Genomic DNA, 26,511 nt, shown 5'->3' on the forward strand with positions numbered 1-26,511 from the left:
AAGAAATTTACCCCGCGTATTTCTGGAGGATTTGGATTTTTTTTTTTTTTTGTCCTGCTTTTCAGTTTCCTGGTCTTTCCTAGACTTTTTTTTTTTTTCTGGAGAAATGAACTCTATTATTTAAAATATGAAAACTTTCAAGATAAATATATTTTTATTTTATATTTGTTATTAAAAGCATACTTTAATAAATTACTTAGATTTACCTCATCCAAAAAAACAAAACAAAACACAACAAAACCCTGTCTCCCTGTCCTCTGACTTCTGAACAGTTGGGGGGAAGACGGGTGCACCTCCACTTTGGCCAGGGGGCTTCCTCTCTGCAGGACACATTCAAGTCCTACTCTGGAATCTGTGCATCAAGAGAACCTAATCTGTAAGGGCCGTACTTCTCCCCAGTTAATCTGCAGTTTCTTTACCTTTTCATATGCATTTAATCAGCTGCAGAGAGAAGGGAGGCTTTATTCTAGTTAATTCCAGAAACTGAGGTGTCTATTGCCCGTCATTGGGGTGCTGTCTCTTCCACTCAAGATGAATTGCCCTGAGGCAAGGGGCATAGTCCTATGCTTAGGGGAGTCAGGGAGGGCTGTACGCCTAAGTTCTGAAATGCAAAACACTGATTTTGTGGTTATTTACAGGATTGGCCGATGCGTGGAAGCTGTGTCAGTGCCATGGGTTAGGAACTAAATTTCAGTGAGAAGAAGGGAGACTTCATTGGTTTTGATGTAGGGAGGGCCTTCCCGGATGGATGGTGGATGACCTGTGGTACAGGGAGTGCCAAGAGAGCACGTTAGACGGAGGAATGTTGAAACAGTTGGATTTTCTAGAGATGAATGAAGAGGATGCCCCAGGGCAGTGGACATGGGCAGAGGTGCTGTTTCTGATTACTTGGTGAGGTGCAGGAAGTCATGGAGGTTTCTGGTCTGACCACACGGGAATGCCAGGGCATTGACACAGCTTCCACGCAACGGCCAATCCTGTAAGTAATGCTTTAAGACATTTCCGGATGTCCTTCTCCACTCAAGTACCTCTTGTCTCCAGATCAAGTCGAAAGATCCTTGGGAGACACACACTGAAGCTTAAAACAGTTCCTTGCACTTTCCTGGTTCATAGTGTGTGGCCTCTGCCCCACAGCTGTCACTGGGTTTTCCCTAACTACAAAATCAGAGCTTTGGGTGATGCCCGAGGCGGGCAGGCCCAACTGTGAAGGTTTCTCAGAATATCCCCGTGGATGTTAAATTGGATCACGGGAGCTTTATCTCCCCCACAAGATTTTAAGTTCCCTGAGGACCAGGACTGTGTCACAGACCTTTGCCACTCCACAGCAACCCAGCCAGGGTGATGCTCAAGAAATACCTGGATATTCCGGAGGAGATACTTCTGTTCAGTGGGAAAGGCTCACAACGTGTGAACAAATTTCTTATTTTCAGAGAGGCCAACTTACCCTTGGACACTGAGATGCGGGACCAAGAAGGGGACTGGACTTGTGATCGTGATCTCGGGCTGGACATCAGAAGCGGAGAGAGTTGGACTGTGAAGAAGGCTGATCGCCGAAGAATCGATGCTTTTGAACTGTAGTGCTGGAGAAGACTCTTGAGAGTCCCTTATACTGCAAGGAGATCCAACCAGTCCATTCTAAGGGAGATCAATCCTGGATGTTCATTGGAGGGACTGATGCTAAAGCTGAAACTGCAATACTTTGGCCACCTCATGCGACGAGTTGACTCACTGGAAAAGACTCTGATGCTGGGAAAGGTTGGGGGCGGGAGGAGAAGGGGACGACAGAGAATGAGATGGCTGGATGGCATCACTGACTCTGTGGACATGAGTTTGAGTGTACTCCGGGAGTTTGTGATGGACAGGGAGGCCTGGCGTGCTGTGATTCATGGGGTCGCGGAGAGTCGGACACGACTGAGTGACTGAACTAAACTGAACTGAAGAGGCTTTTAGGGGAAAGTTGTGCCAATCTCTAGTTTGATCCTGGTTGGGGCTTTATTTGTTGTTGGGTTGGTTTTATTTTTTTAACGTTTTTTTATTTTGGCCATGCCATGCAGCATGTGGAATCTTATTTCCCTGTCCAGGGCTCAAACTCCTGCCCTCTGAATTGGCACTGCAGTCTTAACCACTGGACCATCAGGGAAGTCCCCGAGCTGGGGCTTTAGTGGTTGTCTTTGCCCTGGTGGTGGCCCCTCCAGTCTCACTTCCTATCCGTAGGAAAAGTACATGCTGCATGCCTGAGTCAACCTGCCCCAGATCCTCCCACACTCTGTCACCAGGCACAAAGATTCCAGCTGCCGTTGCAGTCCAGGGAGGGGAGGAGACTCCAACTCAACTATAGGGAAAAAGAATAAAACAGGCAAGGGACTCAGGCACTAAGGCCTTCTGCTCCCCAAACAGCAGGCTGATTAGTGCTCGGAGTCCAGAACTGGTGAGCTCTGGGTTGGCCATGGCCTCTTGGTCAAGGGCCATCTGCCCTTCAGCACACCCTGTGTATGAGATGAGAAACATCTGCTGCTTCTCAGCGGGGCCCTCTGCCTGGCGGTGATGCCATCCAACCATCTCATCCTCTATCATCCCCCTCTGCCTAGTATTTGAGGCCCTAAGACATCTGAACCCCTTTGTCATTTATGAAAGGCACCCCCACCCTCACAAACTGCCTGCTCTGGCCAAAGCAGGCAACTTGATGCCCTGTCCCTGTACAGCCTGTTTCTCCAGGACCACCTGCCCTTGGCCACCCGGGCCCTGGCCTCCTCCCAGCCAGGTATTCCCAGGACCCAGCTGTAGCATTAGCTCCATGAAGCCTCTCCTACGTGGACCACTTGCTGGAAACCAATTCCTATGCAGTCTCTTTAATACTACCTTTTCTTCTGGGCAAATCTTACATTTCAATGAAATCCCCAAGGCAGGGAGCTTCCTCAGGGGTCTGTGGCCCGCTAGCAGTCACACAAGGGACACTTGACAAACACTGGGGGTCAGGCCTTTGATGTTTGCAGGGTGGGAGCTGCAGAGTGAAGGGCACTGCGCCACTGGACGCGTTTGAGGGGCACCCAGCCTAGAAAAGATGCAGCCCCCAGCACCAAAAAACAGGAGATGAGAGTGGCACAGCTCAACCCTTGCCAGGACGACACCTGGGATGGAGTGTATGTGGTTCACTTCCTGAGCCGTACCACAAGGGTAACCCATGTTCTACTCACCACCGCCCCCAACAAGGGTCCATGTGACCATCAATCTGAGAGGCCAACAGGAAGTGCCTGAGAAGCGTTAGCCATCCACACAGAGTTGAAAAGAGCTCAGACAGGGGCCAACTCTTGGCCCTAGGGTGAAGGTGGCTTTTATTTCCTTTCTCGGGAAGGGAGGGGGTGGGGAGCTTTCCCCACACACCAATCTAAGGAGGAGGGGGGTGGGTGCTCCCCCAGAGGAGGGGGCCGGGAGAGCCGGAGGACCATTCAGAAGGCCTCCTGCGCATACACTTGCCGGCCCTGGGCTGCGGGATGCGCCCGAGGTCACTGCCCTCCGGGCGCTAGTTCCTGCAGGGTTGGAGGCACACAGAGGTACGTGCTGGTGTCCACGAAGAAGAAGGGGGAGCAGAGGCCCTGAGTGAGGGAGCAGGGGGCTGGGGTGGCTGGCCCCATGCCCACCGCCTGCCCAGGATGGTCGCTTGCGTAAGGCCTGGTTGGTGTGACTTCTCCCAAGAGGGGCCGCTGGGGCCCGGAGGCATGGCTCGCTCCGATGGCTGGCCCTTTAAATGTCCATCTCAAACTGTGACTCTTCACCTGGGGAGAGAAGGGGCAGAAGACCAGGTGAGCCATGGGCACATGAACCTTCTAGAGGCCAGAAGGAGGTGTTGTTTCCCGTTCTGTCGTTCCAACAGGGAGAGCAGGGCCCAGGGGCATGCTGCCAAGGACAGCGGACAGACAGCAGGCCCAGGAATTCCTGAGACACACGTCCAGCTGTGCTCGCTCCCCCGATCCCAGAGCAGAGACCACGTCTCCCCACCGGATAGCTGACAGCCCTGTGTTCTGGATCACTTGTATTTTCTTTAAGAAGAGTGAATGGCTCCTTGTGATTTGAAATGAATACAATTTCACAGACACATACTCCTTAAAACATAAAACCTTTCTGAGCACGTGTCCCAGCTTCTAGGTTAGGACATGGTACCGTAACCTCCTCTGCCTACACCCGATTCCCCAGAGAAGAGCCTAACCCTGCGATACGGCAGCTATTTGGGGAATTCAGTTGCTCGCTGCCCTCGCCCAACTCTCACCATTAAAATTTCCAAGTAATCCACGCAGTGGCAGGTTGTTTTCCTTTTTAATGGAACTGCCTTGTGCCTGACCTCCTGGCCAAGGCTGCTCCAAGGTTCTGTAGGGCAGAAGGCCTGCTCTGACCCCCACGGGGGAACAATCGCCCTTGACTTCTGGCTATCTTGACACAAATATGCGTGTCCAAGGGCAGGAGACTTGGCTTCTTATATCTAGTGAAGCAACATGGAAAACCACGTGCCTCCTCCTTCAGCCTACCCCATCCCAACAACCGTGCAGACTATGAGGCTGCCACGGTGGGGTCAGAGCCTTTGTTGTGGGCCAGAGCAGCTCGAGAGGCCGGGAGGGGCGAGGGTATGCAAGTGCAGGCGGTGGACAGCCTTCAGGTTGCGGTGACCGAGCCATTGTTGTGTTGACAGCCTCCATCCGCAACTGCCAGTCTTTGGTTTAAGGCAAAAGAGGAGTGGAGGATCAACCATAAGACTCTGTCCATCTTTCTGTCTATCCTTTTAAAAAATAATAATTTCTTTATTTTCGGCTGTGCTGGGTCTGTGTTGCTGCTCGTGCTTTTTCTAGTTGTGGCCAGCAGGAGCTCCTCTCTAGTTGCAGGGCTCAGGCTTTTCATTGCTGTGGCTTCTCTTGTTACGGCTCTGCACACACAGGCTTCAGGAGCTGAAGCACGTGGGGGAATTAGTTGCAGTTCCTGGGCTCTAGAGCACAGGCTCCCTAGTTGGGGGTGCACGGGCTTACTTATTCTGAGGCATGTGGGATCCTGCCCAGCCACAGATCAAACCCGTGTGTCCTGCGTTGGCAGGCAGGTTCTCTACACTGAGCCACCAGGCAAGCCCTGTCCATCACTTATCACAGGGCAGGGAACCTCGCTGCCTGGGCCGTCCTTCCTGCTGGGCTCTGTGGGTCTGTGTCCACCTCTCTTTTGTCCATGGCTCTCCAAGTGCTGCCCACTCTGGGAGGTGGGGCTCCTGATGTCCTGATGAACCACAGCCTGCAGGCTCCAGGGAGCCGGGTTCCAGACTGTCAGCAGGGCCAGCCAAGCTTGAGGGCCCAGCTGCTTCCTGTCTGGGCTCGGTTGCTGCCTTCCGGGGAAGGGTCAGCGGTTTCCAGGCTCTGCCAGTGCTTATGCTCCCTCCTCCATAGTAAGAGCTCAGATGCTCCAGCCAGCAGGTCCCTGACGCTCAGAGATGGTATTCAAGCACCTCTGTGGGGGTGGCTGCTCTGATTGATGGGGGGATGGGGGAGAGGAAGGACCCGGCCTCTCCTTGTCCACTGCAGAAACAGCTGGTTACACTGTTTCCACGGCCTTCAGCCACTAGGACACCTGACGTCCCTGATGCCTTTCTGATCCTGCAGACGTGTAATTTCCTAGAGGGCGAGGACGTTGTGTTTTTGATAAGCAGCTTCCTGCACAAAAACATCCTGGGTGTGTTCCAAGTTGCTGCAGACACACAGAAATGCTTCAGGGACAACTGTATAAAGGTTATCCAATGGCTTATCAAAGCGGCCGCCCGGATGCCATCTCCTTTCAAACAAGCTCCCGGCTAATGACACTATCTGTCTGATGAGGCTGAATGGCCTTGCCTGGGCTTCCTGGGCCCCTTTCCTGGGGAAAGTGGGTTCTGATCAAAGTGCTGTACCCAGACCCTTCCCTCGCCCTCTGGACTGCTCCAAGGGGCAGGAGCATCACCGTGCTCCCTGGAACATCCACCCCTACGCCCGCTCTTCCGCTTCCTGGAGGGAGAGCCCAGCCGATCCCAGCCACTCACCGCCTGCCGGCTTGTCCTCGGGGCTGCTGCGCAGATGATTCTGGCTGGCTTCCGTGGGGGGCTCATCGCCTGTAGGGCTAGTGACCCCAGGAATGGTGGGCAGGTCCCGCGGGGGCGTCTTGGTCACAGGTGAGTTCCGACACTCCATCAGGAACTTCCGGTCATAGATGATCCTGGTACCTGCAAGGGGGTGGGGACACAGATAAAGCCACAGAGAAGCCCCTGGTCAGCTTTTTCCCCGAGTCCCCGCTATAGCAGAGGCGGCAGGCTTTCCTGCAAAAGCCCGGGCGGAGGTGTGAGGCTCACTCACTGCCTCCTGCAGCCTGGGCCTCTGCTGTTGCTGAACCGCCCCATCTCCCAGGGGTCAGCAGGTGCTCCACGGAGAAAGCCTCGTGTGTTGTTTTTTTTTTTGAATTTTTGGCTGCACCCTACCAGTGGCATGTGGTTAATTCCCTGACCCTGACCAAGGATGGAATTCACTCCTGCCCCCTGCATTGGAAGGTGGAGTCTTAACCACAGGATCCCCAGAGAAGTCCCCAAATTGGTTTTATGCGTTTTTCAATTCTGTCCTTACACACCCTTGGGGAATATCCAGCATCTTTTAACTCCATTTGACAAAGGAGCAAAGAGAAAAGGAAGTGATTTCCACACCCACTGCCAACCACTCCCCACCAGTTAAATATGAGAACTCCTCCTGTCTGGACTTTGTGGAAAAGAGTGACACGGAGCACCCCCAGCCCCACCACGGCTCTCTTAACTTAGTCCACCTCCCCAGAGACGCCCCCGCTCCACCCAGCGTCCAGTTTCCCATCCTCTGTTCGTGTGTCACCCGACTTCAGGGTTTCTCCTCAGTCTGCCCTCCATTCCCCAAGTGTCACTCTCCTTTCTCAAGTGTCACCCCAGGGTGAGGGACCACGTCTTATAGAGTTATTCACTGACATTAAGTCTCCCAGGAGCCTTCCTATGAGGGCAGCTGCCTGAGAGATTCCTTATAAAAAAGGAGTGTGTTCTCAAGCACAGGAGCCAGGGAGGAGGCCTGCTGATTCACAAATAACAGTGAAGAGTGAGAAGGTGACTCCCGTTGGGCCCCTGTCTAAATCCTGATCATCTCTGCAGCCCCACTGTGGTCCTAGTAACATAACACCTCCAGGACATTCACTAGTGGCTCCCTTCTCCACAAGGAGCAGGCCCCAGGCTCAGCCTTCAACAGGCAGAGGCATCTAGCTAGAATCTAAAACTGTCTTGTCATGATGTTCTTTTTATAGCTACTTCTATTTATGGCAAGTGACTCTGGTTTTCCATATAGAGCTGTGATAGCAAACTTCCTTTTAATATATACAACAGGATGTAATTGAATATGGTAATGGTACATGTTATATATCACATAAGATATAATCTACATAATGAAAGCTAGGGAATTCCCTGGCAGTCCAGTGGTTAGGTCTCTGAGCTTTCGCTCCCCAGGGGGTGTGGGTTCAATCCCCGGTAGGGGAACGAAAGATCCCACAAGCTACGGGGCTCAGCCAAAAAAAATAAAAAACAATAAATTTTAAAGGAGAGGTGATAAAACAAAGATAAATATTAAATATACGTACAAGTAGAATGCAAAGAATGATAAAGACTGCAGAAGAGGGGGAGGGATGATGAGGAGTTTGGGATTGACACATAAACACCGCTATATATAAAACAGATAACCAGCCAGGACCTACTGTACAGGAAGAGCCATACTCAATGTCTTACAATAACCTACTGTTGTTGTTCAGTCGCTAAGTCCTTTCCGACTCTTACGACCCCGTGAACTGTTGTAGCAAGAATGATTTTCCAGGCAAGAATACTGGAGTGGGTTGCCATTTCCTCCTCCAGAGGATTGAGAATCTGAAAAGCAATAGATTTATACATATGTATAATTGAATTACTCTGCAGTATACTTGAAACTTATATTCAGTCCTGAATATTCATTGGAAGGACTGATGCTGAAGCTGAAACTCCAATATTTTGGCTACCTGATGTGAAGAACTGACTCATTGGAAAAGACCCTGATGCTGGGAAAAGATTGAAAGTGGGAGGAGAAGGGGATGACAGAGGATGAGATGGTTGGATGGCATCACCGACTCAATGGACATGAGTTTGAGTAAACTCCAGGAGTTGGTGAGGGACAGGGAGGCCTGGCATGCTGCAATCCATGGGGTCGCAAAGAGTCGGACACGACTGAGCGACTGAACTGAAATACCTGAAACTAACACAATCAACTATACGTACATCAGTTACAAATACATCCACTATAGGTGGATGGTGAATGGCCTCAGTTTAGAAACCAGGACGCAAGGACTCCAGGAATGCCCATCCTCATCAATAGCTCTGAAATATGTCCCTCACTTAAGGGCTCTGCTGAGCGACATTTGAACAGCTGACATTCGCTTCTTGACGTTGAGCACTGCCTGTCTACTAACCCCGGAGACAGGAGAGGGACGGGCTTGCATCTCTGAGCTCTGATGTGAGTTAAGACTGGGCTCCCAGTGCTGAGGAGGACCCGGGATGCTGAAGAGCAGGGCTTGGTGAGAGAGACCCAAGGATGAACTTTGCCTCCTTGCTCGTGGTGGCCTGGTCTGACCTTGGCCTGGGCCAGGCGGCCACCCGGGCTTGCTCTCCTGGTCTGGGGCAAATAATGCTGAGGTTGGCAGCCCTGCCCCTCATCACCAGGAAGACTACAGTTCAGAGCTCACGTTTCTAAGGGGGAGGGGTGGACAGCAAAGGACACAGACCTGGGGCTGTATTTGAGGCCCTGCTACCAACCAGCCCTCTCTGGTGGCTCAGATGGTAAAGAATCTGCCTGCAGTGCAGGAGACCCGAGTTCGATCCCTGGGTCGGGAAGGTCCCCTGGAGAAGGAAATGGCAATCTACTCCAGCATTCTTGCCTGGAGAATCCCACAGACAATGGAGCCTGATGGGGTACAGTCCATGGAGTGGCAAAGAGTCCAACTCGACCAAGACTATCACTTTTACCAACCAGCTGGGTGGCCCTGTGCCCTCCTCCTATGTGCCTGGCCCTCCCCGATTTGGGCCTCCCCTGTAAGGGCAGTTTCCTCACCTGTAATATGAAGGGCTATGTCCCGACACGCCCAGTGGGCTCCAGATGGAGAGCAGCAGTGCCCTCTCTGAAGGGAGGGCGTCCTGGCTTCAGAGATGGGCCCATTTTTCTCTGTTTCTTAGTCACCACGGCCTGCGCACCCTACCCCCTTATCTCCTTCCCACGCGCCACCTTGGCATTTTAAAAAATTTTATTTATTTTTATTGAAGTATAGTTGACTTACCATACTGTGTTAGTTTCTGGTGTCCAGCAGAGTGATTCGGTAATATATGTATTTCTTAATATATGTCATATGCGTCACATTTTTTCCCATTATGGTTTATTACAGGTTATTGAAAATCGCTCCTTGTGCTATTTTGGACTTCTGTCTGTTTATGTTGGCTGCAATGCACAGCTTGTGGGATCTAAGTTCCCTAATCAAGGATGGAACACTGGCCCTCAGCAGCGAAAGCACAGAGTCCTAACCACTGGACCTGCAGGGAATTCCCTGTTTATCTATTTTATGTATACATATTTGTATCGACTGATCCCGAACTCCTAATACCACCTTGGGTTTTTTTTGTTTGTTTGTTCACCACGGAGTTGAATGACTGACCCCATCAGAGCTGGAGATTCAATTGTCTCAAAAAAGAACTTGGAGGTCAGCAGCTTCTGAGGTTCTTTAAAGGTCACGAGCCCCCAGTGGTTTTGTTGTTTGCTTTTTTAACAAGTGTGGTAAAACAGAAATAACATAAAACTTAGCATCTGAAGTAATCTTAAATGTATAGCTGAGTTGTTTAAGTACATCCACATTATCATACAACTCATCTCCGGGCCTGTTTTCATCCTGCCAAACTAAAACTCCATCCAGGAAACAATTCCCCCTCCCCCAGCCGGGGCCAGCCACCACTCTGCTTCTGTCTGAGTTGGACTGCCCTGTTGTGTGTTAGTCACTCGGTTGTGTCCAACTCTTTGCGACCCCATGGACTGTAGCTCGCCAGGCTCTTCTGTCCATGGAATTCTCCGGGCAAGATATACTGGAGTGGGTTGCCGTTTCCTTCTCCAGGGGATCCTCCCGACCCAGAGATGGAACCTGGGTCTCCTGCACTGCAGGCAGATTCTTTACCATCTGAGCCACCAGTGAAGCCTGGACTGCTCTAGGTACCTCATGTAAGTGGAATCTTACAGTATTTGTCTTCTTGCAATTGGCTTGTTTCACTTAGCATAATGTCCTCCAGGTTCATCTACATGGTTGGACTCTACGGGGGAATTTCCTTCCATTTAAAGCTGAATAATATTCCACCTTGGGCTTCCCTGGTGGCTCAGTGGTAAAGAATCTGCCTGAAATGCAGGAGACTCGAGTTCAGTCCCTGGGTAGAGAAGATCCCCTAGAGAAGGAAATGGCAACCCACTACAGTATTCTTGCCTGGGAAATCCCATGGACAGAGGAGCCTGGCGGGCTACAGTCCATGGGGTCACAAGGAGCTGGACATAACTTAGTGACTAAACAATACTCCATTGTATGGATATACCAATTTTGTTTACCCACAGACATTCAGGTTACATCCACCTTTTGGTTATTGTGAATCATGCTGCTAGGAACATAGTGTGCAAATATCTTGATATTCTCCTTTCAATTCTTTGGGGTACATACACTGAATTGGCCCCCAGTATTTTAAAAATCAGTAATTGTACTTAAAAGAGAAAAAGAAATAGCCTCAGCACCCTCCATCCTATGGCTAGGGCAATTATTTAAAAATAAAAATCTTCACTTGAGCTAATAAAATCCATAATCTAAATGCCGGTAGGGGTGGCACCTTAAACACCCACCCCTGGACTTCCCTGGTGGTCCAGTGACTAAGACTGCACTCTGAGCGCAGGGGGCCGGGGTTCGATCCCTGCTCAGGGAACTAGATCCCATATGCTGCAACTGAAAGGTCCTGCATGCCACAACGAAGACCCAGCACAGCCCAATAAATAACATATATTAAAAAAAAAAAAGAAACCCACCATCAGAGTGATTCAGCCATAGGGGCAGGGTGGGTGTGTGGGGTAGACAAAGTGGTATACAGTGGTGTCCAGAAAGTCAGCTGACAAGGCTCCAAGCCTGGGATAAGACCACAAAGTCACCACTGACTGGCTAATTTGGGGCCTGTGAGGAATAGGAGCTGGAGATGGAACTGCTTTGGCTTTTTAACTCTTTCTTCTCCTAAGCCTTCATGGGATCCACCTCCGGGGCCAGTGATCTGGAAATTCCCTAAGCCTCCCCCAGATGAGGCAAACTTAACAAAACACACACAGTCCCGTATTGTCGAAAATAGGAACCCCTGGCTGATGAGGCTGCAGCGCAGTCCTGGAGCTGGGACCTGGTCTGCACACGGGGATGGGAAGTGGAGACCAGTGGGGATGCTGAGGACCCTGTGAGGCTCAACAGTGGCAGCTGGGGGTGCTGGTCTGCTGTGGTCCTCTGGGGCGCGTGGGTGTCACACCAGGTGGCCCCCTATTAACACTCTTTAGCTGAGGACCCACTTCCTCTCCGTGCAAGGGAAAACAGGCCCCCTCCACAAGGTGTCTATAAATGAGAGCTTTTGAGGATATGGCAGCTTCCAGGAGGCAGAAAGAAGATGGTTCTTCCTCCTGCTTCTCTCACAAGTCATACAAAACAATGAGAACTAGAAACAGAAGCGCCTGTGCCCACCTGGATGCCAATGGGGCTCTGACTCTTCTCCCTATCACGATATATGAAGACAGAAAGTGAATGCAGGAATGACTCTTCCCCTTTCCTTTTTTTTGAGGGGGGCCTCCCTCTGTGGCATGTGGGATCTTAGTTCCCCAAACAGGGGATGGAACCCAGGCCCCCTGCAGTGGAAGCATAGAGTCTTAATCACTGGACCACCAGGGAAGTCCCAGGCATGGTTCTAACGGAGGAAAAGGGGGACAGCTAAAGGTAGGAAGGTGGCAGTTGAGGTTGTAACAGCAAGCAAGCGGGGTCGAACCCTGGAAGTTTGGGGAACTAGAGGCATCAAAAAAAGGGGGCTAGGGGCTGAGAACAGGGACAGGTGCCATCCGTCTGTCACCCAGGAGGAGGCCAGGCAGGCAAAATAAGCTGACCTCCTAAATGGTGGCCTCAAACCCTTTGCGCTCCTCTGCTTCAGAATAAAGAGCAAAGATAAAGACCTACAGAGACAGATTTTGGGAGGGGCTTATCTCACATGAAAAAAACTAGATTGAGTGTATAATCTCTGGGACAGACAAGGGGCTTCTGGCCAGCTCTTGAGCAACTCCTCACTCTTAAATAATAAAGGGAGCAGAAGACAAAAAGATAACCAGTTAGAGACAGTACCCAAATCCTGAATAAAAGGAAATCAAGAAAGAGACAAGAGAACTTGATCAAAAGAATTACTTAAAAGATCAAAAGAATTAATTAAATACAAAAAAAAAAAGAAAAGATACTTTTGCTGAATTGAGAGAGATGAGTCTTGAAAGACTACTTGACTATCCAGTGCAATGAATTAAAAAACCACAGCTTAAGAGTCATTGTAAATCATGAAATCTTCCAGAAAGGGTTGAAAGACAACAGGTGCCCACTGAGGATTGGGAGTAAGAATGTATCAGATTTTTCAACAGTTACACAGGAAGCCTGAAGACAGTGGGTCAAATGCCTTCACTATCCTGGGGCAAAAGTCATCCTGACCTAGTTTTATACCCAGCCAAACGCAACCAAATAGAAGGAGAACAGAGCCATCTGCAGAAAGTGCCAGGAGGATGGAGTCTATAAAATCAGAGAAAGACCAGAGGCTCCTGGGAATCCCATGCCCGCAGCTGTGTGGCAGGTCCAGAGTTGCCAAACTGCTCAGAAAAGAGGGAAAGTGTATGGAGATATGCAGAGGTCTGACTGTGAAACCATACTGAGAGGCACTTCAGAGGGGCTGGCGGGTGTGGGAAGCCTTACCTGAATGAAAACTAAGCACATTTTATTTTTTTATAGTTACACTTTTCCTTTCAAAATTGTTCTTTTCGATTCAATTAACACGCTGTATTAGTTTCAGGTGTACAGCAAAGTGATTCACGTGTGTCTCTTCTTTTTCAAATTCTTTTCCCATTTAGGTTATTGCAGAATATTGAGACTATTACAGACTATTGAAGAAAAAGGGCGGCAGAGGATGAAATGGTTGGATAGCATCACTCATTCAATGGATATGAACTTGGGCAAATAGGGTAGAAAAGATTCGGACACGTCTTAGTGGCAGAACAAGACTGTTGAGCAGAGTTCCATGATTTCAGGATTTGGGTACTAAGCACATTTTAAACTAAAGAAATTAGTAATTCTACTTTAAAAAAAAAAAAGAAAAGTTGTAAAAAAATGGAAATGCTATCACTAAAATCTACATGGCTCAAAAAGAATCACAGTATTAAAAACAATAAATACATAATATAGAAGCAACCTGTGTCCACCAACAGATGAATGGATAAAGAAAATGTGAAATACATATACACAATGGAATACTACTCAGTCGTAAAAAAGAATGAACACTGCCATTTGCAACAATGTGGATAGACCTGGGAGGTATTATGCTTAGTGAAACAAATCAGAGAGAAAGACAAATATTCTGTAATTGCTTACCTGTGGAATCTAAAAATAAAACAAACAAATGAATATAACAGCACAGAAACAGACTCACAGATAACAGAGAACAAACCTGTGGTTACCAATGAGCAGAGGGAAGGGGGTGAGGCAGCGGTAGAGGATTAAGAGGTGTGAATTACTATGTATAAAATAAACAAGCCCTATAAGGATATATTGCACAACATTGGGAAACCATAGCTATTATTTTGTAATAACTTTAAATGTAGTATGATCTATAAAAAATATTCGATCAGTATGTTTTACACTGTATAATGTTACAAATCTCTGTTCATATTTCTTCAGGAACCCTGTCTAATCCCTTGAATCTGTTTGTCACCTCCACTGTATAATCATAAGTGATTTGACTTAGGTTATACCTGAATGGCCTAATGGCTTTCCCTGCTTCAATTTAAGCCTGAATTTTGCAATAAGGAGTTCATGATCTGAGCCACAGTCAGTTTCAAGTCTTGTTTTTGTGGACTGTATAGAGATTCTGCATCTGGAGAAGACTCTTAAGAGTCCCTTGGACTGCAAGGACATCAAACCAGTCTATCCTAAAAGAAATCAATCCTGAGTATTCATTGGAAGGACTGATGCTGAAGCTGCAAAACTTTGACCACCTGATGCAAAGAACTGACTCATTGGAAAAGACCCTGATTTTGGGAAAGATTGAAGGCAGGTAGAGAAGGGGATGACAGAGAACGAGATAGTTAGACGGCATCACCGACTCAACGGACATGAGTTTGAGCAAGCTCCGGGAGATGGTGAAGGAAAGGGAGGCCTTGCAGGCTGCAGTCCATGGGGTCACAAAAAGTCAGACATGACTGAGTGTGCGTGCACGTGCGTGTATGCGCGTGTGTCTACATACACACACAACTTTCACTTTAAAAAAAAAGAACTAAGGGACAGGTTAAATAAACTATGGATCAGACCTACAATGCAATGCTGTGCAGGTACTACTTGAAATAAAGTGTACACTGTCTGGGCTTCCTTTGTGGCTCAGTTGGCAAAGAACCCGCCTGCAATGCAGGAAACCTGGGTTTGATCCCTGGGTTGGGAAGATCTCCTGGAGAAGGAAATAGCAACCCACTCCAGTATTCTTGCCTGGAAAATTCCACGGACAGAGGAGCATGGCAGGCTGCAGTCCATGGGGTCACAATGAGTTGGACACGAATGAATGACTAAACTACCACCACACTGGCCACACACACAAAAAAAACCCCACAAAACTGTAATTTTTATTTACTTATCTCTGGGGGTAAGATAAGGATTAAAGCAAGGAATACACCTTTTACACTGAATATTTTTAAAATAAAAAAATACAAGGATCTGTGTGTTAGTTGCTGAGTCATGTCTGACTCTTCGACATGTAATAAAGATACAGGGAGAGTAAACTAACAAATAAATAAGGATATAAGGTCATAATCTCCTTTCCTAGTTAAGTCAAGTTAAAACTGCAGTGGTTGGAATGAGGCAGATTCCCCATGTCCTGAAGGCTCTCTGCTGGGCTGGAGAAAGTGGTGAGCTCACCCTTCTAGCATCTCCAGGCTGTGTGTACCAGCCCCGTCCACGCTAGACTGTAACTCCAGGAACTGTATTCAAGGATCGGGACAAACATTAACTCCCACCCACACAACTGCCAACCTTTGCTCAATCACATGCCCTGAGCGTAGGGGTGCTGGGTCATATATTCCCTCACTGAACCCCTCTGGACCACAGCAAGCCAGGTGTGACAGATGCAAGGGACCATTAGATACAGGAACAGCCCCTCGATCTCAGAAACACACTTAGTCGGAGAAAGACCTGGAAACAAGTGTGTGGAGTCTAGAGACATAGATGGGGGCCACAGAGGGGCAGGGAGAGGTCTACCCCGTGTGTACCACGGGCAACAGGGAATCCAAGCCCCCTGACTCTTAACCCGAGCCATGGAAGCATCCTTGTCACCCCAATTCTGCACTGACCCAGAGTCGGGGGTGGTCCTTGGATGATCCAGACGGCGGGGACTACAGGTGTAGAGCCAGGGAATGGAGAACCTGCCTCCCACAGGGCGGGGGCAGAAGAGAGGTGAACCTTGCCCCCAACCCTTCCAACCATTTGTGTAGCTGAGATCCTACTGGGTTCTGAGTTCAAGGGTACGTCTCTAACTACATGTAGAGAATAGCTGAGGCTGTCTCCTCACTGGAAGCCCATGTAAATGCATCACCCTGAGTCCAGCTGGCTGCCAGAGTTCCCAGCTAGAGGATGGGGTAGAGTGGGGACAACATGATGGGGCGCGGGGTGTGAATGCCTGCTGTTCTTATTACAGCCGAGTGGTTAGAAACCCAGCTCATCCGCTTGTTGGTTCTTTCCGCTCTGGGCATTATTGCTCTGTGTTTCTGTGCCCCGATTTCTTTTCTTTCTCTTTTCTTTATTTATTGGCTGCGTCAGGTCTTAGGTGAGGCATGAGGGCTCAATACTTGTGCATGTGAGCTTAGCTGCCCCTTGAAGTGTGGGGTCTTAGTTTCCCAACCACGGTTCGAAGCTGCTGCATCCCCTTCACTGGAAATTCTTGACCACTGGCCCACCAGAGCAGTCCTCATGCCGCGATCTCTTCCCCTGAAGAATGGAGGTGATGGTGATGATGGCAATTCAAGCTTCCCAGGGTTGCCGCGTGGGTCAGCACCGTGGCCCACACAAAGTCAGCCCTAAACAAGCAAGTCCTCGGTATTGCCACGACCAGTGTGACTTCAGTTATATGGAGGTAAAAAAAAAAAAAAAGCTGGGATAAACCGGAGGGGAGGTAAGAACCCTGAAAAGAGACTTGGAGAGAAGGGGGTGGGGTTGGGGGGGAGGGTAAGGGCATTCTCCCTCCTGTTTTGGTCCACAAAGAAACAGGCTTCAAGCACCACCTTAAGCTGTGGCATGTTCGGTAACCAGTGTCATCTGGGACTTTACACTCCAGGTATGCACCAAATGCAAGAACTGTATTTTTTCTTCAGGCACGCTTTGGGGGTGAGGACAGCTTGCTTGAACATATAAAGCAAGGCATACATGCCCCGGGGTCTGGTTTCCTCGCCTGTAAACAAGGGCTTGTTCTGGGCTCATTCAAACTATTTTTAAAGCCCCAACCCTAGGCCAGGCTTTAGAGATAATCTCTCGAGTGTGTTCCAGCTCTGATACCAACCATTTATTTTTAGGATCCCCTTGTGGGCAAGTGCTTTTAAGTTGAAAGTGGTGCAACTAGTTTGGGGACAGGAGGCAGCAGTTCTGGGCTCAAAATAGGATGCGACATTACACCAGCCCTTACCTCCGAGTCCCATTTCTTCACTCGCTGAGAATAAGACCTGAGCCTCACAGGAGTCTCAGGTTGTGAAGATCACAGCACCATGTGAGCCCTGCCTGCCACAGCCTGACCTCCTAGGTCTCCATGGACCCCCACAAGGGAGACGCCTTATTCTGAATTCACAGGCAAGAAACTGAGGTTCAGAAAGGCCGGCCCCTTGCAGCCATCCCAAGATAGACCCAGCCTGTCTCACCTCCCACCCTAAAGACCAGCCTCTGTTTACAATGAGCCAGGCAGCCCGGGCCCCCATGCCAACCGGCACTGGCCAAGGGGAAGCCACCAGGGTCTTCAGACTTCTGCCTCCTCTTCTGCCTGTTTGAGGACAGGATGTTCCCTGGGAGGGAGGCCGCCTGCATTCCTCCTCCATCTCCCCGCGGTCCAGCCCCGGGGGCCCAGAGGCAGCTGGATGGGGCTCCTGTAAGTTGAGACGCTGGTCCCCCTTTCTTCCCCGGCCTCCGCTGGCAGGAACGCACCTCCCAGGGGCCGAGGACGTCAGGCCCGGCAAGAGTACAAGCACGGAATTCCTAGAACTGCTGTTCCCCTTCCAGGGGTGGGAGAGCATTTCATAACAGGGTCAGGCAGAGGGCTGAACGCCTGTGCTGGGACACGGGCCAGGTGCCCGGGAGAAACCCATTGCAATGAGCGTACACTCAGCTCAGCAGCAGTGCCCGGCTGTTTCTTGCAGGACGGTCTGCTTGGCAAGCACAGCTGACTGGCCGAGGTGGGGGGGCAGGGGAGTAGTTTGGTAAAGAAGCAGAGCTCCCTCACTCCAAGACTGCCCTTCCCCTCCCACCCTGCCAGCTCTGCGGGGAGAACCAAGACCCCTACAATCTTCAGACTTCCCTGATGGTCCAGAGGCTAAGACTCCGGGCTCCCAATGCAAGGAACCCGGGTTCCATCCCTGGTCAGAGAACGAGATCTCGCAACCAAGACCTGCCACAACCAGAAAAATAAATATTAAAAAAAAAAAAATAGGGGTCTTATGAAGGCCCTGGAATACCAAAGGGATCATGAGCCAGTGGCAAATGGCCCTTCCTTCAGGTCCCACGAGGGAACAGGCAGGCTGATTTGAAAATGAAGCAGAAGGCACAAAGTTTCTCCAGAGACAGGACAGAACAGCGGAATGACTTCTTCGAAGGCTGGCCAAGTTCCTCCCGTCTCCCTGTGCACCTGGCACAGCCAGGTAAGTCTGCCCCCGAAATTGACTACCAACAGTGAGAGCCCTTCTGAAATACACCAGCCCCCATGCTGCTGGGAAGTGAAGGAGTCCTGTTTCTTTGTGAATGGCACGCCCCCAAATTCACATGATGAAGCCCCAACTCCTAGTACCTAACTGTATTTGGAGATAAGGTCTCTTAACCAGGCTATTATGTGAAAAGGAGGCCGTTAGGGTGGAGCCCTAAAACAATGCGCTGGCGTCCTTGTGAGAGACCAGTCCACCGAAGGACCACAACCACCAACCACCTCAAAAAGGGGCAGCAGGAGGCAGCCTCTGCAAGCCACGGAGGAGCCCTCGGCAGAAACCAACCTGTCCACACTTGGATCTTGGGCTTCCAGACCAAGAAGGATATAAATTTCCGTCGTTTAAACGACCCGGTCTGTGGATTTGGTTACAGGAGACCTAGCAAATCCGCACAGGCCCACTGTCCCCTTTTGTTCAGAAAGAGAGAAACCCATTCACACTCCGTAAGGCAAGAGACCCAGTTCTGCAGCCGCCACTTCACTGTGCGTGTGCTGAGTGTGGTCCTGCCCACACCAGCAGTAGTCTCCCTCCCACTCACCTGGGGACCCCTGGGCTCAGACACCTGACTCTTGCCAGTACTCCAGAAAATCAAGGATGTTCGAATGCAAGTGCTGGGCAGAGGGGGCCAGTACCTGAAGCCTGGCCATTTGAAGGGGAAACAGGAGGTAGGCTGGGTGGCAGTTAGTAAGAGTATGCGTGACACCAAGTGAATATATGGCCCAGAGCCCTGGCACCATGTCCACCTGTGTGTTTTGCTTTGTGGAGCTGAATAGAAGGGCTTGAAAGCAGGACATGGGATCCATGACTCAATGTTTTCAGGAAAGCATCCTCTGTTCTTAAACCAATAGTCAATAAACACACAGGCTCGTGATTCCTGTCTCATACACCTGGCTGGATAAAGCACAAGCTGGAATCAAGATTGCCGGGAGAAATATCAATAACCTCAGATATGCAGATGACACCACCCTTAATGGCAGAAAGTGAAGAGGAACTAAAGCGCCTCTTGATGAAGGTGAAAGAGGAGAGTGAAAAAGCTGGCTTAAAACTCAACATTCCAAAAACGAAGATCATGGCATCCAGTCCCATCACTTCACAGCAAATAGATGGGGAAACAATGCAAACAGTGAGATACTTTATTTTCTTGGGCTCCAAAATCACTGCAGATGGTGATTGCAGCCATGAAATTAAAAGACGCTTACTCCTTGGAAGGAAAGCTATGACCAACCTAGACAGCATATTAAAAAGCAGAGACGTTACTTTGCCAACAAACATCCGTCTAGTCAAAGTTATGGTTTTTCCAGTAGTCATGTATGGATGTGAGAGTTGAGACTATAAAGAAGGCTGAGCACCAAAGAATTGATGATTTTGTACTGTGGTATTGGAGAAGACTCTTGAGAGACCCTTGGACAAACCAGTCAATCCTAAAGGAATTCAATCCTGAATATTCATTGGAAGGACTGATGCTGAAGCTGAAGCTCCAATACTTTGGCCACCTGATGGGAAGCGCTGACTCATTGGTAAAGACCCTGATGCTGGGAAAGACTGAAGGTAGGAGGAAAAGGGGATGACAGAGGACACGATGGTTGGATGGCATCACTGACTGAATGGACATGAGTTTGAGCAAACTCCAGGAGATGGTGAAGGACATGGAAGTCCTGGCATACTGCAGTCACAGAGTCGGACATGACTGAGCGACTGAACATCAACATCTGGCCCTGGCTCTGTTGGCCACTCAGCAGGACGGGCAGTTAAATCCCCTCAAAGGACTGTTCTCTGAGGCTTGACCCTTGTTGAATATCTTCTCAAAGCATGGCCCACATAAATCCTCCTATCCCTGTTTACACACAGCTTCTCTCATTCAAGGAGTCATTTCCCTTCTCCTTGAATCTGAGCTAGCCTTGCGGCTTACTCTGACAGACAGAATACTGGGTAAGTGACATACTGTGACTTCTGAATAAAGGCCTTAAGAGGCCTTGGAAGCTGCCATGTAAATAACTCATGTTCTGAATGGTATGAGGCCATGAGGACAGAGAGAGAGCCCAACCTTCCAGCTGGCCCCAGCAATACCGAGACAGGTGGCTAAGGCCACCTTGAAACTTCCAGCCCAGGGCAATCCAATAGCCAACTGTATGCAGCCAGACGAGTGGGCTCAGGCAAGATGATCAAAAAATCCCCAATTTACCCAAAGAATGAAGAGAAATAACAGAATGATATTGTGGTGGTTGAAGTTACTAGGTTTGGAGATTGCTTGTTACACAGCAGTAGCTAGCTGATACAACCCTTCTCATCAAGACTAGATCTCTGGGTCTAGTATCTGAGCTCTCCCTGTGAACCCTCATGGACATAGGCATTGGATTACAAGGCCCATATCCTAAGCATCCAAATGGCCTGGGCAAATGTCACCTGTTTCTTCTGAGTCAGCAATACTGGACGCAAACAAGTAAATGAAGACCATGAATCCCATTGCCTGAGACCTAGGCCCCAACACTGACTGCTGCTGCTGCTGCTAAGTCACTTCAGTCGTGTGCGACTCTGTGTGACCCCATAGACAGAAGCCCACCAGGCTCCCCCGTCCCTGGGATTCTCCAGGCAAGAACACTGGAGTGGGTGGCCATTTCCTTCTCCAATGTGTGAAAGTGAAAAGGGAAAGTGAAGTCGCTCAGTCGTGCCCGACCCATAGCGACCCCACGGACTGCAGCCTACCAGGCTCCTCCAGCCATGGGATTTTCTAGGCAAGAGTACTGGCGTGGCTTGCCATACAACACTGACTAGTTCAGTATAAAAAGTTACTTCCTTCCACAGTCTGCTTCATAATAACTTGGAATAATACTGGGGGATAAGTGGGAAAGTTCAGGGAAAGTTAGCTTCTGCTTCTGGGACATTCCAAAATAAATAGTTACACTTGTAACTACGAGGACAGAAAAGAAACTTTAAACATTCTTATGAAGCCAGCCCAGGCCCAGGCCTAGTAGTAGAGACTCTAGGTCACCCTGAGAATATTCTCATCACAGGAGTTTTTCACCCCTCACCTTTTAGACATCTGATGTGGCTGGCCGCACTACAAAGATGAGTAAGCCATATCTGAAAGAACTTCCTGTCTAATCTAGGGAACAAACACGTCAACAAAAACATGTGAATCATTGTTGTGAATCACAAAAAGGGAAGAACACCGGCATGGATCTCAGTAAAACGAGAAAGTAACATGTTCATACCTTTGAACACTCAGGAAGCAAGAATCTATGTGCACAAATAGACACTTTTCATTCATTTCACCCCAGGAAGCAATCCTTGTGTCCATAAAGCTGCCTTTTCCTAACTCGACATCACATAAAGACCCTGACAAGCAAATGCCTCGCTCCTTTATACTGACCGTCAACATGGCACCATCCTGCTGGCCCTTTCTCCAAATTTGGTAATGAAGGACTTTTTTCGCTCTTTCAGGAAAAGAACAAACAAACCCCTTTATCAAATAATGAGGCCCTGCCACCCTCGAGGATATTGGGGGAAAAAAAAAGTAAGGTCTGAAGGCAATTCATATCCAACAGCTGTGTTTACATTGTTAGAATATAAGGCCAACCACGCTGGCTACTTGGAGTGGGCAAGTCTCATTTAATATCATGTAAGTTTTCAGGGGTGGGGTGAGTGTCTGTCTAATTACTTCAAATACAACGCTGATGCTTATACTTCCATTTCGGGTGTGTTCATCTTACTAGCTTGCAATGGAAGCCCCCGAGGTCACACTTTGTCTTCCAGTGCCATGGCCGTAAGATCAGGAAGGCTATGGGTGCTCTACACCAGGGTCGCTGCCAGTCTTTAATGGGGCACATAGCATGGAATGTTCTCAATGCTTTAAAAGGAAGCTCGGGTCAGTATAAAAAGAGGCCCATTATAGTTCCCTCTTTGCCTTAATGTCAATGTCAAGTTCTCTTGACCTGTAATAAAGAGGCAGTGTGACTGAGGCCTGGGGACACTGGCCGTGCTCCGGCTTCAGTGCCCAGCCTACCCTACCCTCTTCCCGGCACTCTCTGTTCCAGGGCCAGACCCGGGAGCTGCCCCAAGGTAAGCTTCCTGGGCGCAGGCTTTGTTTGTCTAACCAAACAGGGTGCCAGTAACACCTGCAGTCCTAGCTGCTTACCCCTGATTAACCTTATTCAGATCCAGGGCTTAGGTACGACTACCATCCAAGCAACAACTCCTGTAGCTTCAAACATCCAGTAAGGAACTGGGAATGTAGAGGTTGGTGGGGGAAGGGTGGATGAAGGGTTCTGACCCACTCGAAGGTTCTGGTGGTTTATGGTGTTACTTAAGACTTCTAAGACTCCACAGATACAGAGAATAGAATCACTGCCAAAGGAAAGGGGTTGGGGTGGGGAAGGTAAGGGTTGGGAGTTTGGGATTAGCAGATTCAAACTATTATATACAGAATGGATAGACAACAAGGTTCTCCTGTATAGCACAGGAAACTATATTCAATGTGATAAACCCCAACGAAGGGACTTCCCTGGTGGTTCAGTGGATAGGACTCCACACTCCCAAGGAAAGGGGCACAGGCTCAGTCGCTCATCAGGAAACTAAGATCCTGCAAGAAGCATGGCACGGCCGAAAAAGGGGATAAAAAAACAAAACACTAATGGAAAAGAATATGAAAAAGAATCTATAACCGAATCATTTTGCTGTACAGCAGAAATGAACACACTGTCAATCCACTATACTTCAATAAAATTGGAAAAAACAAAACCATAAGATTCCACAAACTTGAGTGTTCATCAGTGACACTCTCTTAAGTAATTTTCTTAAGTAAATTTCTCTTCAGTTCTCCAGACATCTAACTTCTTCAGGTCAGTGGCTCAGCCTGTGTAGGGTTAGTGAGTATGGAAAGCAAACTGGAGTCAGAGGATTGGAGATGGCTCAAGTCATCTGCTCTTATTTTCCCCCAGGACACACTGCAGAGCCATTCCCAGCAAGAGTGACCAGCGGACACTTTACTCCCGTAGCTTTTGACACTACCCAACCACACAGACTCTGCCGAGAGCCTGGCTCTCCAGACTCTAAAGACAGATGCCAAACCCAACCTCAAGAGAAGTTTACCTGGATAGATGCATCACTTTTTTTGTCAGACCGCAGAGGAGAAACTGGTGAGGGCAGTCACATTCCACCAATTCCTGAGAGCTCGGAGAGTAGTCCTTATACCAGTCACTGGGAGCTAGTTAGAAATGTGGAATCTGAGGCCTACCCCTAACCTACAGAATCAGATGTGGTCCCCAGGTAACTCATGTGCCCCCTAGAAGACTGAGAAACAGCACTCTTGACCGAAGCAGAAGGGGGCCAGGAATGACCTTTACTCCTTAGGTTAAGTCCCTCTACCCAGGCAAAGGGTTGTGTTAAAGTGGGCTTTGGAGGAAGACTCCACGCCTTGGTTGTGCAGAGGCAAGCCTGGATTTTCCGGGTTATTATGGCCTGTGAGCTGCATCTCCCCGCTGGTCACTAGGCAGGTCACTTTCTAGGCTCCTGGCACTACTAGCTTCCTTCCAGTTGGCCTCAGAAACTGTCACACTGAAGCAGAAGCCCCTTGTCCCTCTCCCAAATGAACACCTTCAAAAGGAGAGAGACTGACTGATGTCTGCCCCAAACCGCAATTTACCACTGCAAAGGGAGAAGTGGAAGAGAGTTTTCCATAAACAGCACCCCCGGCTGTAAGCTGATCCACCCCATCTAGCAACAAGGGTGCAAAATAGGACCACCTAAGCCTTCAGGCCTGAGTCAGTGCCCACCCTGAACAGATAAAGCAGTGGCTCACACGTTCACTGGACAGGACCCCAAAATTGTCCAGAAAGGTCCCAGGAGACACATCATAGCTCAGAAAACGCGGAGTAGCAGGGACTACATAAGGTCCAGCATTGAAAGAGAATCTGAGTCAAGAGAGACAAGAAGAGTCACTGGGAACTCTCCCTTGGATCATTTTTAATAGACGCGGCAGCGTTTTTTCCCCTCCGCGCTTGGCGGCTGTTTCTTGTTCAGTTTGGGAAATCGGGTGTTAGCTGGGACCGTGGGCACGTGTTTGGGGGCCTCGGTGCCGCGTCCCATAGAAAAAGGCGGCCCCCGCTGTCCAGGAACCACTCAGCTGGCTAACAGCTCTGCACGCTGTACGTTTTGAGTCAAACAAAACCAGGGCCTTGGATCTGGCTGTGCTCGCCGGGGGTGGAACAGCTGCCTGAGAAAAGCAGCAAGTGGCCCCCGACGCTGCCAGGCGACGAGGCGGGCAGCCCCGCCTGAGCGCGTGCGTCTCAGCCGGGACGCCAGAATGTGCGGCGCTTTTCTCGAGTAGTTTGGGAAGCAGCAGAGGCAGAGGGCGTAAAGGGAAGGGGAGAAGGGCAGGAGCGGGTGAGGACGGCGCGAGGGAGGGAGCCAAGCGGCGAGCCCGGGGATTTCATCACGCAAACGCTCGGGCAGGTTTCATCAGCACCCGGGCTCCGGAGCTGGGAGCGAATGCCAGGCTCCCGAGGGCAGCGCGAAGCGGGCCCCCACCCGCGCCAGCTCAGCTTCCTCTTCCTCATCCACGCTCCCGGAGGTCACACGGTTCCCTCCCTCCCCTCCCCCCGGACAGAAGAACGTGTTTTTCTGCATAGCGCGGCTCGCGGCCCCAGGTCCCTGCGCGGAGAACCGCCGCGCGCCTGGAAGAACCATCTGCTCGCCGTGCCGCCGAGGCGTCGCAGGGGCAGGCGAGCACCCTCCGCCCAAAGCCCGGGCTGGGGGTCGGGTGGGGTGGGGGGCCTCGGGAAGGAAGAAGCGTTCTGCGAGGGTCGTTGATCCCAACATCCCATCCCACAAAACCCTTGGCCCTGCCTCTCCGTGGTGCGTGGCCCACCTCGACCCCACCCTATTCAGCCTCAGAACCGCCCCCAACACCCACAAGGGGCGGCACACCTCAGCGTGTGGCGGTCTTGGAAGCGTGCGTTTGTGCGTGCGTTTGTCGACGTTCGCGGGAGTCAGGTGTCTATTCCAGAAAGAAGGAAACTCCTGGCATTGGCAGACGCAGCACTGGAGTTCGCGCCCGAGGGCTGGCGATCGCAGGCCACCCCCATGCTTTCTCCCTGCGGCCACCTCCCGGACTCTTACTGCCTCCCTAATACCCCGTTCCGTTCTTCCCAGTCATCGCGCCCCGGAACTCGGTCGCCCCGTCCAGCTGGCGGCTCCCGAGCACTCCCCGCTCGAGTCCAGACTACCCACCGCCCGCACCCAGAGCCGGGGCGCAGGGGGCCACCTCCCCGGAGCCCGCGCCTACCTCCGGGGGTGGTGCTGAAGAGCGTGCCGCCGGGGGTGGTGCTGTAGTCCCCGGGGGGCAGCTGCACGCCGTCGGCGAGGACCACCCTCCGAGTGGTGGGGATGGCCCGGCTCGGGGTCTGGCTGCAGCTGCTGCCTCCGGACATGGTCTCCCCGCGCGCTGAGCCCGCAGCCGGGGCGTGGCCCTAGAGCCCCTCGGGCCTCGCTCCGCCCCGCCCGAGACCGCCCCTTCCGCCTCTCGGGCAGACGACCCTTGGGATTTGTAGTTCCCGCCGCGCCGCCTACCTTTCCCCGAGGCTGCGGACTCCGGCGCTCCTCGCCCCCTGCGCTGGCTTCTCGCCCCCAGCGCAAGCACCCGCTCCCGGGTGGCCGGAGCCTGCGCCTGGCCCCAGTGCCTTCCAGATCCCTCGCAGCCACGCCCCTAGTCCTTTCGGGTCCCCGTTGACACGCCGGCAGGGACTGGTCGAATGGGGGTGGTGGTCACGAGCTTGCCCCGGTTAATGCCTTGCTGCTGGGTCGGGGGCGCATCTCGGGCTGTGCGGGGATCCTAGCCCACCCTGGCTATTTTCAACACCGGGACCTCAGCGGAAGGCCCCCTTCAGCCCGCCCCTGTTCCGCGTTCTAGTTCCTCAGACCAGAAGGTGGGCGTTGGTCGGTAAGTCATTCATCAACTGGTTGAACATCCGTCATGTGGCAGGGGTGGAAGAAATGCCGAAAAATACACATTCCTTTGCCCGAGGGTGGCGAGAAGGACCCGGGGACCAGCCACCCAGTTGGTTGACCGAGAGCTAACCTTGGAGCGAGGTGGGGCTGGACCTCGGTGAGGTGGGTATTGCGGGGAGGCTTAAAAGTTGGTCAAAGAAGATTCTTGACACCCTTTGGGTTGGGTCCGTCGCCCGCCGCGCTGCCTGAACTTTGGTAGGTGCTC

The 26,511-nt window shown here is 50.7% G+C and overlaps 1 protein-coding gene across 1 annotated transcript; it reads right to left on the reverse strand.

Moving 5' to 3' along the window:
* Window positions 1–3,306: 3,306 nt before the first annotated feature.
* On the reverse strand, window positions 3,307–25,770 carry EIF4EBP1 (eukaryotic translation initiation factor 4E binding protein 1). The gene is made up of 3 exons (XM_055416592.2): window positions 25,585–25,770; window positions 6,044–6,223; window positions 3,307–3,773 (listed from the first exon to the last, which is right to left on the reverse strand). Exons 1-3 carry the CDS (start codon window positions 25,727–25,729, stop codon window positions 3,742–3,744), a joined length of 357 nt encoding a protein of 118 aa, XP_055272567.1. The 5' UTR covers window positions 25,730–25,770; the 3' UTR covers window positions 3,307–3,741.
* Window positions 25,771–26,511: the final 741 nt, after the last annotated feature.

The sequence above is a fragment of the Moschus berezovskii genome, chromosome 26, assembly GCF_049115385.1.
Source record: "Moschus berezovskii isolate FMDL1 chromosome 26, NW_MosBer_1.0, whole genome shotgun sequence".
NCBI lineage: Eukaryota > Metazoa > Chordata > Mammalia > Artiodactyla > Moschidae > Moschus > Moschus berezovskii.

Coding starts and splice junctions, on each gene's coding strand:
- EIF4EBP1 (XM_055416592.2), bottom strand. CDS start 25,729: ATGTCCGGAGGCAGCAGCTGCAGCCAGACCCCGAGCCGGGCCATCCCC. Junction 6,224..25,584: donor CTTCAGCACCACCCCCGGAG/GTAGGCGCGGGC, acceptor ACCCCCTTGCAG/GTACCAGGATCATCTATGAC. Junction 3,774..6,043: donor CGAGGACAAGCCGGCAGGCG/GTGAGTGGCTGG, acceptor TTCTCTCCCCAG/GTGAAGAGTCACAGTTTGAG.